At 36.3% G+C, this 17,500-nt stretch overlaps 3 protein-coding genes across 4 annotated transcripts in view; 1 reads left to right on the top strand and 2 right to left on the bottom strand.

Annotated features, from left to right (window-relative positions):
• The window catches only part of birc2 (baculoviral IAP repeat containing 2), a 33,333-nt gene extending 31,421 nt beyond the window's left edge, over nucleotides 1-1,912 (top strand). For both annotated transcript variants that reach the window (XM_062049250.1, XM_062049251.1), the window contains exons 11-13: nucleotides 512-667; nucleotides 732-773; nucleotides 843-1,912. In XM_062049250.1, the coding sequence (XP_061905234.1) occupies nucleotides 512-667; nucleotides 732-773; nucleotides 843-1,036 (392 nt within the window). In that variant the 3' untranslated portion in view covers nucleotides 1,037-1,912. The remainder of the gene's footprint in view (nucleotides 1-511; nucleotides 668-731; nucleotides 774-842) is intronic.
• On the bottom strand, nucleotides 1,119-7,367 carry rpl23a (ribosomal protein L23a). The gene is made up of 5 exons (XM_062049252.1): nucleotides 7,268-7,367; nucleotides 4,260-4,440; nucleotides 3,938-4,114; nucleotides 1,351-1,420; nucleotides 1,119-1,170 (listed from the first exon to the last, which is right to left on the bottom strand). Exons 1-5 carry the CDS (start codon nucleotides 7,335-7,337, stop codon nucleotides 1,156-1,158), a joined length of 513 nt encoding a protein of 170 aa, XP_061905236.1. The 5' UTR covers nucleotides 7,338-7,367; the 3' UTR covers nucleotides 1,119-1,155.
• Nucleotides 7,368-9,626: 2,259 nt separating this feature from the next.
• ddx52 (DEAD (Asp-Glu-Ala-Asp) box polypeptide 52) overlaps nucleotides 9,627-17,500 on the bottom strand; it is a 22,992-nt gene continuing 15,118 nt past the window's right edge. Inside the window, exons 12-15 of the mRNA XM_062049249.1 lie at nucleotides 14,901-14,976; nucleotides 10,519-10,590; nucleotides 10,197-10,444; nucleotides 9,627-10,135 (exon numbers count right to left, since the gene is read on the bottom strand). Of these exons, the coding sequence (XP_061905233.1) occupies nucleotides 10,095-10,135; nucleotides 10,197-10,444; nucleotides 10,519-10,590; nucleotides 14,901-14,976 (437 nt within the window). The 3' untranslated portion in view covers nucleotides 9,627-10,094. The remainder of the gene's footprint in view (nucleotides 10,136-10,196; nucleotides 10,445-10,518; nucleotides 10,591-14,900; nucleotides 14,977-17,500) is intronic.

Here is a 17,500-nt window from a genome sequence, read left to right as displayed (position 1 = left end):
ATATATATATACACATGTATATATATATACATGCATATATATGTATATATATACATGTATATATATACATGTATATATATACATATACATGTATATATATACATGTATATATATGTATATATATACATGTATATATATACATATACATGTATATATATACATATAGATGTATATATATACATATATATACACGTGTATATATATATACATGTATGTATATATATATACATGTATATATATACATGTATATATATATACACGTGTACATATACACGTGTGTATATGTACACGTGAAGTAACCATTTCAGGTGACTACCTCTTGATGTTCATTGAGAGAATGCTAAGAGTGTGCAAAGGGTGGCTATTTTGAAGAAAGTTAAGTACATAAGTCCACATGTTTTGATGGCTTCAGTGACAATGTACAATGTAAATAGTCATGCAAATAAAGAATATAAGTGTACAAGTAAGTATGTGTATAGAGTGAATGATACATGGTTGTGTAACTAACTAGCTGCAGAGGAGTACAGTGGCCTGCAGGCACAGACGTCAGCACAGCATCAGACCGCCAAGCTCATAGAGTTAGTCCTCACCAAAGGCAACGCGGCGGCCGAAGTCTTCCGCAACTGGATCCAGAAGAACGACGTGCACCTGCTCAGAGACCTGATGGGTGAGTCCCCCAGGCTGTGGTCCTCCTGGTCCAGCAGTGACTCACCTTTCAGTTTGTTTTTCAGCCCAGTCCAATGAGGCGGCGTCACCCAGTCAGGACCTGTCAGGTATGACGTAGCAGACTTCATGTGCTGACCACTCACTTCCTCACTCACCTTGTTGTCCACACCTGGCAGGACTCCCCATGGAGGAGCAGCTGCGGAGGCTGCAGGAGGAGCGCACGTGTAAGGTGTGCATGGACAAGGAGGTCAACATCGTGTTCATCCCCTGTGGACACCTGGTGGTGTGTAAGGAGTGTGCACCCTCCCTGCGCAAGTGTCCCATCTGCAGGGGTCTGGTGAAGGGCACCGTCAGAACCTTCTTGTCCTAAACAACAACCTTTGTTGTCAAGGTGGTTGCACTTCAACGGGATGGTTAAATCATGTTTGTCAAATAAAGACAGGAGAGAGAAGTTAATTTATACAAATATTTATTGTGGTGTTCAGCAGCTTAGATGATCCCAATCTGGAGACAAAGGAAGGAAGGTGGGTGTTAGGAAGGTGATGATGCAATAACTACACGGGTGGTGTTTACAAGAGCTGCCATCAGTGGTTCCTTTAGACTCATCACTAACAGTCGGACACCATTACTGATCATCATGTGCACAGCGGTGGTAGTTATCATCAATAAGTGGCAGACACTCACCTTGTTCGCCACATCCAATGCATCATAATCTGGGGCGAGACGCACGTACGCCTTTTTCTCACCGTCCGGCCTGAAAGCAAAACAAATTGATGTAAACATTTTGTACAACAATAAATGTACTTTAAAGTTGTTTATGTCGCCCCCTAGGGGTTGTTTTCTGAACGCTGTCTTGTAAACTAGCAAACTAAGTTATGGCAGTTTCATTTTTTTGTGGAAAAATGCAACTACAAATAAATACGACTAATGAGTAACTTGGCCACTGATTGGTTGAGGCAACATTCAGTCTACATAATTATGTTGTGACAGTTTATGTCTAGAAAATATCTTTTATGGAAAGTAATTCTATTTCATTTGAAATCCCCTGAACAATAAACAGTGATTAAAGACAGTTTAACGTCATAGAAATATGTTTTATAATTAGTTGTGATGTTTTCACCTCACATTTCAATGCTTGATTCATCTTTTCTTTTCACCAAATAACATTTGTAATCATCCAATAAATACAGCAAATGATCTTTCATTCATAAAAGACCAAACTATTCAACAGATTTCCCAGAGAAAAAATCTGTAATAAAACTTCACCAAAATTGAGTACAAAACTAACTTATTCCAAAAGTCAAGACTTCCAAACAAAATCCTTTAAAATTATTTAATTCTCAGCTTTTAGCACAAACAAGTTTAAGTATGTCCCTTTAAAATGTATTTCCAGTGTTTGTGGCTAACGGCTATGAACAATAATCAATAACGTGTCACATCTTAGCATTAGTATGACATCATTGACATGGCCTGCAAATAACATGCACACATTTTAAAGCAGGGGTCAGCAACCTTTTTGAAAGCAAGAGCTACTTCTTGGGTAGTGATTCATGCGAAGGGCTACCAGTTTGATACACACTTCACTAAATTGCCAGAAATAGCCAATTTGCTCAATTTACCTTTAACTCTATGTTATTATTAATAATTAATGATATTTACACTTAATTGAACGGTTTAAAAGAGGAGAAAACACGAAAAAATGACAATTACATTTTGAAACAGTTTATCTTCAATTTCAACTCTTTAAAATTCAAAATTCAACCGAAAAAAAGAAGAGAAAAACTAGCTAATTCGAATCTTTTTGAAAAAATTTAAGAAAGAATTTATGGAACATCATTAGTCATTTTTCCTGATTAAGATACATTTTAGAATTTTGATGACATGTTTTAAATAGGTTAAAATCCAATCTGCACTTTGTTAGAATATATAACAAATTGGACCAAGCTATATTTCTAACAAAGACAAATCATTATTTCTTCTAGATTTTCCAGAACAAACATTTTAAAAGAAATTCAAAAGACTTTGAAATAAGATTCAAATTTGATTCTACAGATTTTCTAGATTTGCCAGAATATTTTTTTTAAATTTTAATCATAATAAGTTTGAAGAAATATTTCACAAATATTCTTCGTCGAAAAAACAGAAGCTAAAATTAAGAATTAAATTAAAATGTATTTATTATTCTTTACAATAAAAAAACAATACTTGAACATTGATTTAGAAGAGGAAGGAATTTAAAAGGTAAAAAGGTATATGTGTTTAAAAATCCTAAAATCATTTTTAAGGTTGTATTTTTTCTCTAAAATTGTCTTTCTGAAAGTTATAAGAAGCAAAGTCAAAAAATTAATGAATTTATTTAAACAAGTGAAGACCAAGTCTTTAAAATATTTTCTTGGATTTTCAAATTCTATTTGAGTTTTGTCTCTCTTAGAATTAAAAATGTCGGGCAAAGCGAGACCAGCTTGCTAGTAAATAAATACAATTTAAAAAATAGAGGCAGCTCACTGGTAAGTGCTGCTATTTGAGCTATTTTTAGAACAGGCCAGCGGGCTACTCATCTGGTCCTTACGGGCTACCTGGTGCCCGCGGGCACCACGTTGGTGACCCCTGTTTTAAACTATACTACCTCATTAACATACATTTTAAAATTAAAACATGAATTATGTCAAGTTATACAACAAATTGTACACTGTAAAAATAATGCTTTGATAATTGTTTTAATACACTAAAAAACCTCTGGTACCTTGTTCCCCCATGTATAGTAATATTTTGTTAAAAACTATTTTATGATAAAATTCTGGCGACAAAGTGGACCCCAAATGCACAAAAAAATGTATTCACTGAATGTAGCATATTGTCTAAAAATATGAAGCCGACATTCATTTTCATATTTGTGTAATACACACAATTTCCAGGGCAGAAATAGCAATGTGGCCCTCAATAAAAAACATCCCTGCACTAAAGTAACAGTGGTTGTTTTTTTACAGTGCATTGTATGGTGTGAGAAATTTCGAGTCAATTTGACTTATGTGGATTATTGTGGTGTATTTAAAAACATTGTGACCAATTAGAGGTGTGCACCGTGGAATGTTGTCATGAGTGTACGTCACGGGTGTCCAAACTTCTATTGAAGGGAACTAGGAGGTAAATGATCTTAACATTAAAATATTAGCTCTATTTTCTAACTAAGCTAATTAGTTTATGAACCTTTTTTAATGTTAAATATCTGTAAAGCACTTTGAATAACTTGTGTACAAATTAAAATGAATACCTGATGAGGGTGTTGACTTTGGCCACGTCAATGTCGTACAACTTGCGCACGGCGTGTTTGATCTGGTGTTTGTTGGCCTTGACGTCCACGATGAACACCAGCGTGTTGTTGTCCTCGATCTTCTTCATGGCCGACTCGGTGGTGAGGGGGTACTTGATGATGGCGTAGTGATCCAGCCTGCCAGCAAAAAGGCAGCAGTGAGTGGTGTGATGTCACCTCCTCTAACACAGCAGCAGCAGTCACACATGAGGAATCACTGGAGTCCTACTTTGATCACTAAGAAGCATCACGTGTTGTCATGGCGACAGGACGGGGGTCTTACTTGTTCCTGCGAGGAGCACTCTTGCGGGGGTACTTGGGCTGCCTGCGCAGGTGAAGAGTCTTGGGTCGACGGAAGGTAGCAGAAGTGCGAATCTTCTTCTTCTTCTGGCTGTGGACGCCTTTCAGCACCGCCTTCTTGGCCTTCAGGGCCTTGGACTTGGCCTCGGTCTTGGCGGGGACAGCTGGGATTCAAGCAAAACAAACATCAGTACACCATTCAAGTAGTATTACCTATTTTTTACTGGTGATGTGCAGATGACTACTGAAAAATCCATTCTCTATTCTAACTCCTGATGGTTGACTGACTTGACATCTCCACTCAATTATTATTCATTATTTACTAACTGAAGTGTGATTGTGGATTTAGTCATGCAGTTATATAAACCAGCAAGTGGATGTAGCCTTTTATTGCAGGACTGGACAATATACTGGTGTGTATATATATATACACATACATATACACACACACACAGCCTCATATATATACACAAACCTGTGTGTGTGTGTATATATATATAAATAAATATATGATAAATGGGTTATACTTGTATAGCGCTTTTCTACCTTCAAGGTACTCAAAGCGCTTTGACACTATTTCCACATTCACACACTGATGGCAGGAGCTGCCATGCAAGGCGCTAACCAGCAGCCATCAGGAGCAAGGGTGAAGTGTCTTGCCCAAGGACACAACGGACATGACTAGGAAGGTAGAAGGTGGGGATTGAACCCCAGTAACCAGCAACACTCCCATTGCTGGCACAGCCACTCTACCAACTTTGTCACGCCGTCCCGATATATATATATATATATATATATACACACACACACATATATATGAGATATATATAAGTGTGTGTGTGTGTGTATATATATATATACACACACACACATATATGAGATATATATATGTGTGTATATATATATATATATATATATATACACACACACATATATGAGATATATATATGTGTGTGTATATATATATATATACACACACATATATGAGATATATATAAGTGTGTGTGTGTATATATATATATATACACACACACACACATATATGAGATATATATAAGTGTGTGTGTGTATATATATATATATGTATATATACACACACACATATATATGAGATATATATAAGTGTGTGTGTGTGTGTGTATATATATATATATATATACACCCCGAAGGGAATAAGCGGTAGAAAATGGATTGATGGATATATACATACACATATATATCAATAACTATATATATCAGTATATCTATAAATATATCTACATCTATATATCTATAACGGCATCTAACCATCTCTCTATATATATATATATATAACGAAATATATATATGCAAATATATACACACAATTATAAGTGTATACATGTGTGTGTATATACACACAAATATAGAAATAAAAATGTGGGTATACATGCGTGTGTATATAAATATATATATATATTTATTTATATAAATATATACACAAAAATCCTGATTATTTTGATTGAAATCACAACTTTGTTTATAATGTATATTTTCTGCTGAATCTACTTTATTTTATGCTGCCCTTTTTTTCTGCAGCTGTTACATACACTGTAATATTGTACATGGTATTTGTTATATATTATATATATTACATACCAGTACCGTATTTTTCGGACTATAAGTCGTAGTTTTTTTCATAGTTTGGCCGGGGGTGCGACTTATACTCAGGAGCGACTTACGTGTGAAATTATTAACACATTAGCGTAAAATATCAAATATTATTGATGTCATTCACGTAAGAGACTAGACGTATAACATTTCATGGGATTTAGCGATTAGGAGTGACAGATTGTTTGGTAAACGTATAGCATGTTCTATATGTTATAGTTATTTGAATGACTCTTACCATAATATGTTACGTTAACATACCAGTTGGTTATTTATGCCTCATATAACGTACACTTATTCAGCCTGTTGTTCACTATTCTTTATTTTAAATTGCCTTTCAAATGTCTATTCTTGGTGTTGGCTTTTATTAAATACATTTCCCCAAAAAATGCAACTTATACTCCAGTGCGACTTATGTTTTTTTCCTTCTTTATTATGCATTTTCGGCCGGTGCGACTTATACTCAGAAAAATACGGTATATATTATATACTATATATATATAATACATAAATATTACATACATGTTATATTGCTACTATGGCACATTTTTAGGCTATACCTTAGGTTTGTCTATTGGGAGCGAGTGTGGTGCTGAATTTCCCCCAGGTATCGATAAAGTACTTTCTATTCTATTGTAGGCTACTTGGAGTCACTAACAACAGAGTTGGATATAAGTGCAGAATAACGCCATCATTTGTTTCACCCCGTGATTATTTATCGTTTGTAGACGAGGGATAGTAAATACACTACTTTTTACATTCGACCACATAACGTGTAAGTATTGGTATCGCCAATACCAGCTTGGATCTTACTTGGTATCGGCTCGGAAAGAAGATAAGTGATATCGCACATCACTAAGATTCATAACTATGACGAACTGGGTTCATCTGCAGACAAGTTATCTCCAAGTGTCGAATAATGAGTGACAGCCATCCATCCATTTTCTACCGCTTGTCCCTTTCAACTGCTTTTATTTACCACATGACGGCGACGCTAGCTAGTTAGCAGTTAGCGTCCATTTAAGAGATGTTTCACTCTTCAACTATTATACGGAGCTGCTAAATATTAGCATCTTATTCCAGCTAATATAAACACTTAAATGTTGTGTTACGGCCTTACAAGTTACGTTCACCTTGTAATGGTTTAAAACGCAAACATTATATTAGCATTAGCTTAGCATTAGATACACACACGCCGGTCTACTCGCCAGCGTGTTTTCTCAAATTAAGCGGACAATACTCCGAACACAAGCCTGGACTATGAAATAATTGCATTTAATAATTCTTGTATGAGCGTCTGACCACGCTAGAAACGTGTGTTTTGTTCATTTTGAGCAGTAAATGTTTGAAGGTACACGTTACCTTCCTTCTTCGCCTTCGGTGCCATGTTGGGAAAGGAGGACGACACGGGGTTTCCTGGGCTATAACGCATGGGCGCGTTGCTCCCGCGGAAGTATCGCGATACTTGTGCGGCAACATGGCGTGGAAAAATGGGAAAAACCCCCAATCGGTTCTGCAAAGCGCTGAATGTCTTATTGCCGTTTTGTATAAAATAATAGCTCGCATAGTAGTAAAAGAAAACAAGAATATTAAAAATGAACAACGGGTAAAAAAACAGCGCGTATTATCGCCACAATTTCAAACGCTTTCACTCTTGTCATTGCTGACAAATGACACACGGGGGCGCCATGAAGTCCTAACGACCAGAGCCAACGATTTTATTTATTTATTTTTAATTTTTTAAACTAGGCACTTATTTTAAATCTATATCTGCTTCCTAACACAAATTACCTTTTTTAATTGTCAGTATTGTAAATTGATGTAAATAAAGTAATACAAGGTTTCTCATAGTCATTCACCGACGTCCCACTGGGGTGAGTTTTTCCTTGCCCGTATGTGGGCTCTGTACCGAGGATGTCGTTGTGGCTTGTACAGCCCTTTGAGACACTTGTGATTTAGGGCTATATAAATAAACCTTGATTGATTGATTGACAAAAGAGAAATGTCTTTACATTTTAAGGCTCTGGACATATCGGTTCAGTTTTTTTTCCAGGTCTGTATGGTTTAAAAAAAAAACTGTCATCTAAATTGTATTTTTTTTACATTGTTACTGGAATAAAGATCACAAAAAACTATGGTAACAGTGACGACATGCACGAACAAACCGGCCGTAAAACAAGTTGACAGGAAGTGACATCCCTTCGCGCATGCGTGCACTAATCCGGTTGTCTACGTGGCGACCATCTTGGTCAGGGCCAAGTTCCCATCAAGAACAATACTTCAATACTGAAAATAAATCATAACGTACTCATTTGTAGTCCGTTTTTAATGCGGTTTTTTTTTTTACTGTTAACGTCTGAACAGGCATATTATCATCATGTGTGAACAGTTATTTCCAGTGTCTTATTGTTATTCAAACATTTTTGCAGGCATGCTTATCGTTTAATTTTAATGCCTTCTACAAGCACGGAATGACCGGACTTTGACCCCACTAGCTCACCGTAGGTCAAAAGTGAAAGGGGCGTGGTCCAGCTACCTATTCATATTTATCTCTATGCTCATCAATTTTGAGCAATGAAACATTTCTCATTGGATTACCTTTCACACACATGACTGAAACAGATTTTTGACTGTATTTGGTAAACATTTGTGCTCTTTATTCATAAAACGTCCTGGAGATTATAAACGCAGATGTTTAGTATTTATATTTTGGTATTTATCATTGCAATAATAGTAGCTGCAAAAACATGAGTAAAGTACATAAGTGTTTTATTTCCTATATTCAAACAGTGTTACTGTTCAAATGGTGTGTAATGCTACAGTGCCCAAACTTATGAAATATACTTAACCTCTGCCATGTTTTTAATGACTACTTAGGCCTACTGTCTTTCAGCGTTGGCCATTAATTATCCTGGGATTTGGAGAGCCGAGTGTTTTCTGAGGTGGGACTTGGCGAAAAAAAGTTAGCGAACCGTTGGTCTAAATCAGGGGTTGGCAACCCAAAATGTTGAAAGAGCCATATTGGACCAAAAATACAAAAACAAATCTGTCTGGAGCCGCAACAAATTAAAAGCCATGTTACATACAGATAGTGTGTTATGAGATATAAATTGAATTAAGAGGACTTAAAGGAAACTAAATTACCTCAAATATACCCACAAATGAGGCATAATGATGCAATATGTACATATAGCTAGCCTAAATAGCATGTTAGCATCGATTAGCTTGCAGTCATGCAGTGACCAAATATGTCTGATTAGCACTCCACACAAGTCAATAACGTCAACAAAACTCACCTTTGTGCATTCATGCACAACGTGAGGTTTGGTGGACAAAATGAGACAGAAAAAGAAGTGGCATAAAACACGTCCTAGAAAGTCGGAGAAAGTTATACATGTAAACAAACTACGGTGAGTTCAAGGACCGCCAAAATTAGTAGGACCAAACGGCGCTCGCCAAATACTCGAATCAGTGAAGCATGTTTAATATAAACAGTGTGCTTTATAACAATTAGGGAGGTTTGTGTCATGTTTTTCGTCCTACAGAAACCATATTAACCAAAAAAAATGTATTTTTCCCCTCATCTTTTTCCATTTTTCATACATTTTTAAAAAAAGCTCCAGAGAGCCACTAGGGCGGCGCTCTAGAGCCGCGGGTTGCCGACCCCCGGTCTAAATGAAGAAAGACATCAGAGAATGTTAATACATTTAAAAAACTTGTAATATTTTTATTGTAGGGAAGAGATTGATAATGACCCATTTTATGGGTGGGGTGGGTAATCATTTTATAATGCAGTCTGCTGAAAATGATGGAAAGCACCACACAACATAGCTTCTAACGCCGTGATCAAAGACGGGATTGCCACAAAACACATTCCAAGACATTCAACACTGTGACGTTTTGCGGCAAAAGCCCCAAATTCGTCACGTTTCATGTGTCAGGTAAACCGTGACGAATGGGACAATATGACTCTCGGCCCTGGTGTAAAAAAGCATTTCGTCATTTAATTGCTTTAAAATAGGCAATTTATCTGAAAAAGTGACGACATTATGTTTAATATTAGGTGCACTAATAATATGCTTCTGGTCTTTATTGACAGAAATATAAACATTGGAATATAAAGTTTATTCTTCAAAGATCAAATATGGATAGAAAAACCTTTTGTGAAGTCCTCGTCTGTCTTCTCAGACTATTTTATTTTGTCCTCTGCTTGACCTTTCTTCTTCTTTCCTGCAGAGATGACAAACGTTCAGCGCATTTGTTTTATAAAGTCACTTTTTTTTCTTCTCACCTTGCTTGTTTACTTTGATTCCTGTGGTGGCGTTTGCTGGTTTTTCCACACGTTCTCCATTTTCTTTCTTTTTCCCCCCCTTCCTCTTTTGCTTCCCCGCGGCGTTTTGTGGCGCTTTTGCTGCTTGAGTCCCGCCGGCTGCTTTCTTCGCTGGTTTGGACTTTGGCGCGTTCTTCATGAGGATGCGAGGCGTGGTGGAAATGCTGCTCCTCTCTGGGGGTTTCTTCGTAAGCCTCCTCTTCATTTTGCTAAACACCAAAACAAGGTGATTACCTTCAAAGTGGAATACAATAAGTACTGTTGGTAGTAATAGTAGTAGTACCTGTGTAACTTCTTGAAGCCCATCATGTAGTCTGGCACCGGACAGCCGGCTTGTTTGATGATTTTAGCGATGCTGTTAGCAAACGTCAAAAATTATCCATTTTCCATCCATCCATCCATTTTCTACCGCTTATTCCCTTTGGGGTGGCGGGGGGCGCTGGAGCCTATCTCAGCTACAATCCATTTTGTGGGTTTATAATATTTAACACTGATGGACCTAATAATACAAAAAGCTCCTTGATAAGTTACCCAGGAATTGGGTCAAGTAAACATGTTGTTTGTTTTGTCCCATTTACACATTTGAACAATTCCTCCAATGTTATTTTATCAAAGAGAGAGAAACTATTTTGGAGGGCAGTGTCCGTCGTATATACAGTCGTATTTGTGTTAATAGAACCCAGTTGTGGCTGGGATGCGTTGTCTTTAATCTCTTTTCTAATGAGTTCAATTTTCTTATTAAAGAAATTCATAAAGTCATCTGCCGAGTGGGTGGAGCTACTGGGAGGAGTCCCTTGTTGGTGTTAGCGATGCTACTGTACTAAACAAAAATTTAGGATCATTTTTGTTGAGGTGGATGAGATTTGAGTAATATTTAGCTTTAGCTGAGGTAAGCATGCATTTATAAGTTATTAAACTATCACTCCATGCTTGATGGAAAACCTCAAGTTTAGTCGCACGCCATTTGCGTTCCAGCTTTCTACATGATAATTCATGGGCTTTAGTTTCTTCTGTAAACCATGGGGTACGCCTTTTAGGGGCCCTTTTTAGCTTTAGCGGTGCTATACTATCAATGGTGTCGCGCAGGGCGTTGTTAAAGTGTTAGTGAGGTTATCAGAGTTTTTCCTTGCCCGTATGTGGGCTCTGTACCGAGGATGTTGTTGTGGCTTGTGCAGCCCTTTGAGACACTTGTGATTTAGGGCTATATAAATAAACATTGATTGATTGATTGAATTTATTACGCGACATATTGCAGGGTGTCCAAACTATTTTTTAACCGAGGGCTGCACACTGAAAAATGAAAACATGCGCGGGCCATTTTGATGTTCATTTTCAAAACCACTACAATATATGGATGTTTTTTTTAATAACCTTTAAGTCTCCCGGAGGCGCCTCAGCCATACAAATGTGAAAAAATAGCTCTTATATTATCATATTGTTTTAAATTTAATTTATTCAATTTAAGTGTTTTATGCCATTTTTGTTTTTTAAGGCAAAAAATATGTAATATTTCCCCCCAAAAAATTCTTCAAATTGTAATGTTTGATTACTAATTTTTGAGCAAGGAGTTAAAAAAATATGAGTACCACTTAATAGGGCTGCGAATCTTTGGGTGTGCCACGATTCGATTCAATATTGATTCTTGGGGTCACGATTCGATTCAAAATCGATTTTTCTGATTCAACGCGATTCTCGATTCAAAAACGATATTTTTCCGATTCAAAACGACTCTCTATTGATGGAATACATAGATTTCAGCAGGATCTACCCCAGTCTGCTGACATGCAAGCAGAGTAGATTTTTGTCAAAAGCTTTTATAATTGTAAAGGACAATGTTTTATCAACTGATTGCAATAATGTACATTTGTTTCAACTATTAAATGAACCAAAAATATGACTTATTTTATCTTTGTGCAAATATTGGACACAGTGTGTTGTCAAGCTTATGAGATGTGATGCAAGTCTAAGCCACTCTCACACTATTGTTCATTTTTATAAATGTCTAATGATAATGTCAATGAGGGATTTTTAATCACTGCTATGTTGAAATTGTAACTAATATTGATACTGTTGTTGATAATATTCATTTTTGTTTCACTACTTTTGCTTTGTTCTGTGTGGTGTTTGTGTCTCCTCTCAATTGTTGTGTGTGGTGTTTGTGTCTCCTCTCAATTGTTGTGTGTGGTGTTTGTGTCTCCTCTCAATTGTTGTGTGTGGTGTTTGTGTCTCCTCTCAATTGTTGTGTTTATTGTACTTCTGAGTGTTGCTGGCTCGGCTTTGCTTTTGGAATTGGATTGCATTGTTATGGTGTTGTTTTGTTGGGTTGATTAATAAAAAAAAACCAAATGAAATGAAAAATGAGAATCGATACTGAATCGTACAACGTGAGAATGGCGATTTGAATTCGAATCGATTTTTACCCACACCCCTACCACTTAAAACTCACAGTGGATGCATGTGAAAAAGTGCAATATATTTATCTGTACAGTAACCTATTTATTTATTTATATATGCACCTTATTGCTGTTTTTTATCCTGCACTACCATGAGCTAATGTAACAACATTTCGTTCTTATCTGTACTGTAAAGTTCAAATTTGAATGACAATAAAAAGGAAGTCTAAGTCTAAAAATACCGTATTTTCCGGACTATAAGGCGCAATTAAAATCCTTTCATTTTCTCAAAACTCGACAGTGCGCCTTTTAACCCGGTGCGCCTAATGTACGGAATAATTCTGGTTTTGCTTACCAACCTTGAAGCAATTTTATTTGGCACATGGTGTAATGATTAGTGTGACCAGTAGATGGCAGTCAAAAATAAGAGATATGTGTAGACTGCACTATGATGGCAATATGACTCAAGTAAACAGCACCAACATTTTATATGTTCCATTGAAAATAAAGAACATTACACACGGCGCTCAAAAATCTATCAGAATGTTTTAGTAGGACTTTGGTAAGCTATGAAGCCGCACCGCTTGATGGATTGTCGGCGCATTAAACATAGAAGTATTATTATAGTGTTTGTGTATAAGGTAAGACATATTATCTGGCGTTTTGTTTCGCAATATTATGCAAAAGCGACTTTTCTTACCTTCTGGTACCTGCTGATCTGTATTTGGGATCTGCATAAGTCCTGAAAAATTGCGCGAGTCCGCCACAGTAGTCGATGAGCTTCTTCTTTTTCTTTATCTTCTTGTAAAGTGACATTCATCCTCCGCTGTTGCCATTTCTAATATAAAGTAGTGTAAAGTTCTTACTAGGGATGTCCGATAATGGCTTTTTGCCGATATCCGATATTCCGATATTGTCCAACTCTTTAATTACCGATACCGATATCAACCGATACCGATATCAACCGATATATGCAGTCGTGGAATTAACACATTATTATGCCTAATTTGGACAACCAGGTATGGTGAAGATAAGGTACTTTTAAAAAAAATTAGTAAAATAAGATAAATAAATTAAAAACATTTTCTTGAATAAAAAAGAAAGTAAAACAATATAAAAACAGTTACATAGAAACTAGTAATGAATGAAAATGAGTAAAATTAACTGTTAAAGGTTAGTACTATTAGTGGAGCAGCAGCACGCACAATCATGTGTGCTTACGGACTGTATCCCTTGCAGACTGTATTGATATATATTGATATATAATGTAGGAAGCAGAATATTAATAACAGAAAGAAACAACACTTTTATGTGAATGAGTGTGAATGGGGGAGGGAGGGTTTTTTGTTTTTTTTTCGGTATCGTTTTTTTTTTTTTTTTTAAATTAAATCAACAAACGATACCGAAATAAAAAAAACGATACCGATAATTTCCGATATTACATTTTAACGCATATATCGGCAGGCAGATATTATCAGACATCTCTAGTTCTTACTTATATCTGTCAGTAAACTCGCCATGAAAGCGCTAAAACATACCGGTGTAGTGAGTTTACATTATTCACCCAAGGAACTTCAGTTATTAGAGAGTTCCGGTCTGAACACATTTCCGGCGGATGAGGAAATTCTGCTCCGTTATTGATTGAAGTAAAGTCTGCATGTCATTAAAACAGTTAGCGCCATCTTTTGACACTTCTTCCACTCCCGTCCTTGCACGCTACAACAAAGATGACGGGGAGAAGACGTAAATAAGCCACGTAAATAAGAGCGCCCACAAAACGGCGCATCCGGAAGTGACTGTCAGAAAGCGACTTGAAGATGATGTGTAAAACATCATCTATGCAACATTTTGACCACAGAACCAGCATTACATGTTATGTAGACCACAAGGAAGTCTTTTACATTTAGAAAAAATAAATAATAATATGACTCCTTTAGTGCGCTCTATAATCCGATGCGCCTTATATATGAAAAAAGATAAAAATAGAGCATTCATCGGCAGTGCGCCTTATAATCCAGTGCGCCCTATGGTCGGGGGAAATACGGTAGGTAATACATCCATCCATTTTCTAGCGCTAGTCCATATTTTTTTAAGTCAAACTTTGATTATTCTTACTTTTAACAGTCTGCATGGCAGCTTTGTGTTATTAGAGTCAACATTTCCTCCTCACACTTCCCTTTGCTCTTTTATTTCACTTTCTAGGTTTTCCCCCCCAGTGATAGTCAATGTGCACTTTGGACACCCTCGGTGTATTTTCCCGAGCGCGTGATACCTGCGTATGAGCGGCTTGTCGTCCTCGGTGAAGAGAGTGATGGCCTTCCCTTGACGTCCAGCCCGACCCGTACGACCTTGAGGGAGAGTGACAGGGACGATAACAGAATCATCTCACGTGTTTTATGACTGTTTGGAAGAACGTCGTTACACGCCATATACAGTATAGGACTGTCTCAATCGGACATTGGCCCAATATCATAGGAGTGGGCCAAAGAAAAGGCAGATTTTCAAGGTAAAAACTACATTTCAAGATAAAAACTGATTTTCAAGGTAAAAGTTGATTTTCAAGGTAAAAATAATTTTCAAGGCAAAAACTGATTTTCAAGGTAAAAACTGACATTCAAGGTAAAAACTGATATTCAAGGTAAAAGTTAAATTTTCAAGGCAAAAACTGATTTTCAAGGTAAAAACTGATTTTCAAGGTAAAAGTTGATTTTCGAGGCAAAAAACTGATTTAAGGTAAAAAATGATTTTCAAGGTAAAAGTTGATTTTCAAGGTAAATGTTGTTTTTCGAGGCAAAAACTGATTTTCAAGGTAAAAGCTGATTTTCAAGGCAAAAACTGATTTTTAAGGTAAAAACTGATTTTCAAGGCAAAAAAATATTTTCAAGGTAAAAGTTGTTTTTCAAGGTAAAAAATGATTTTTAAGGTAAAAAATTATTTTCAAGGTAAATGTTGATTTTCAAGGTAAATGTTGATTTTCAAGGCAAAAAATGATTTTCAAGGTAAATGTTGATTTTCAAGGCAAAAACTGATTTTCAAGGTAAAAACTGATTTTCAAGGTAAAAAATGATTTTCAAGGTAAATGTTGATTTTCAAGGCAAAAACTGATTTTCAAGGTAAAAATGATTTTCAAGGTAAAAACTGATTTTCAAGGTAAAAGCTGATTTTCAAGGCAAAAACTGATTTTCAAGGTAAAAACTGATTTTCAAGGTAAAAGTTGATTTTCAAGGTAAAAAATGATTTCCAAGGCAAAAAATGATTTTCAAGGTAGAAAACTAATTTTCAAGGTAAAAACTGATTTTCAAGGTAAAACTGATTTTCAAGGTAAAAGTTGAATTTCAAGGCAAAAACTGATTTTGAAGGTAAAAACTAAATTTCAAGGTAAAAATTGAATTTCAAGGTAAAAGTTGATTTTCAAGGTAGAAAAAGATTTTCAAGGAAAAAAATGCCCCTAGAGGTCCCCAGCTAAATGACAGACAGTTAATAGTGATATTCATACACTCTCAGTTCCATAAACATTGATATTATACATGTGGGCCCACAGATAGAAATACCCTTAAATGTAGTAAACTACTTTTGCCGTGTAGCTTGCTACAATTAGCTACATTTAATCGGGAGTAACTTGGAGCTTCGCTTACTACATTTTCCAAGTAGCCCATCACTGGTAATACGGATGCTTACAGTACTAACACTTTTTAGGGCGCAACAAAAGACTAGATTCAGCTAAGACTGTACTGACGAGCCAACCCAGCATAAACTACACACTACTGCCATCTAACGCCTTGGAATTGCAAGTGCCACTTATTGTCATACTTGCAAATAAAACTGAGAAATGTGATGATAAAACTTTGGCAAGCAAAGCTCATTTAATATGTGTAGCGCTAAATTTGACCAGTAGAGGGCGATAACGCTACACCTAAGGTTTAATGTTTAATTTCTACTTGTGTAAACATCTGGAGTGTATTGTGTTTAACCCCAAACCTATTTTATTTATGTGAAATACAAAATTGATGTTATACTTTTGTAATGTTTACTTTTTGTTTATATTTTCGGTCTTGCAAACCTAAATGAAGGAAGAAGTGGAAATAAATAAAACTGAGGAAGGAGAATAATTCAAAAGAAGGACCATCAATCCTCAACAAAACTTCTGGAGCTTCTGTTTCTTCGTACTGTTAACTATCTGTCTAGCTGCACACGCTGGAAACAAGTAGCATGGGCAGAATAATTAATTTATTGACAGTGCCGATGTGTTTACTTTTATTAAGTAAACGCAGTCTCAGAGGAATATAACCTTGGGGGGGACACTTTCTGACAAAATATCCACATTTTTAACTTAAATGCTAACGTTAGCATGCGCCAAGTACTAACTCATATGACTAGGAAGCGTACTCATGCAAAATTAGTTTTAAAAAAAGTTAGCATGCTAACTGTTAACCTGTGTCAGGTACCTAGTTAGATGACTCTGAGGTGTTCCGCTTGAAAATTGGCTAAAAAGCTTAGCATGCTTACAGTTAGCATGCGTGAAGTACCAAGTCACATGACACTGAGGTGTTTGACTGCAAAATTGGCTAAATAGGTTGACACGGTTTGTTAGCCTGCTTACAGTTAGCATGCGTAAAGTACCAAGTTATATGAGTGAGGCATTTTGCTGCAAAATTGGCTAAAAAAGTTAGCATGCTAATGTTAGCAATGCTGCCTAAGCCTGAGCCAATCTAAAGCTACGATGCTAAACAGCACGCTGTGATTGTTTTGGTCTGGTCTAGTGACCAATACTACTGTAGTATCGATATTTTTACCTCATTTAGCCATTTTTATGCTTGAAAAAGATGGCTGACCTATTCTGTGGATGCATTCCACGGCGCTGGCGGGGAACTT

The sequence above is a fragment of the Entelurus aequoreus genome, linkage group LG05 (assembly GCF_033978785.1).
Source record: "Entelurus aequoreus isolate RoL-2023_Sb linkage group LG05, RoL_Eaeq_v1.1, whole genome shotgun sequence".
NCBI classification, from domain to species: domain Eukaryota; kingdom Metazoa; phylum Chordata; class Actinopteri; order Syngnathiformes; family Syngnathidae; genus Entelurus; species Entelurus aequoreus.
This window is presented reverse-complemented; position numbering and strand designations above follow the sequence as displayed.

Excerpts from the sequence above, each read along its gene's own strand:
- rpl23a (XM_062049252.1), bottom strand. The coding sequence starts at position 7,337 with ATGCGTTATAGCCCAGGAAACCCCGTGTCGTCCTCCTTTCCCAACATG. Across the intron at positions 4,441-7,267 it reads ACCGAAGGCGAAGAAGGAAG|CTGTCCCCGCCAAGACCGAG; the intron begins GTAACGTGTACC and ends CTTGAATCCCAG. Across the intron at positions 1,421-3,937 it reads AAAGTCAACACCCTCATCAG|GCCGGACGGTGAGAAAAAGG; the intron begins GTATTCATTTTA and ends TTTTGCTTTCAG.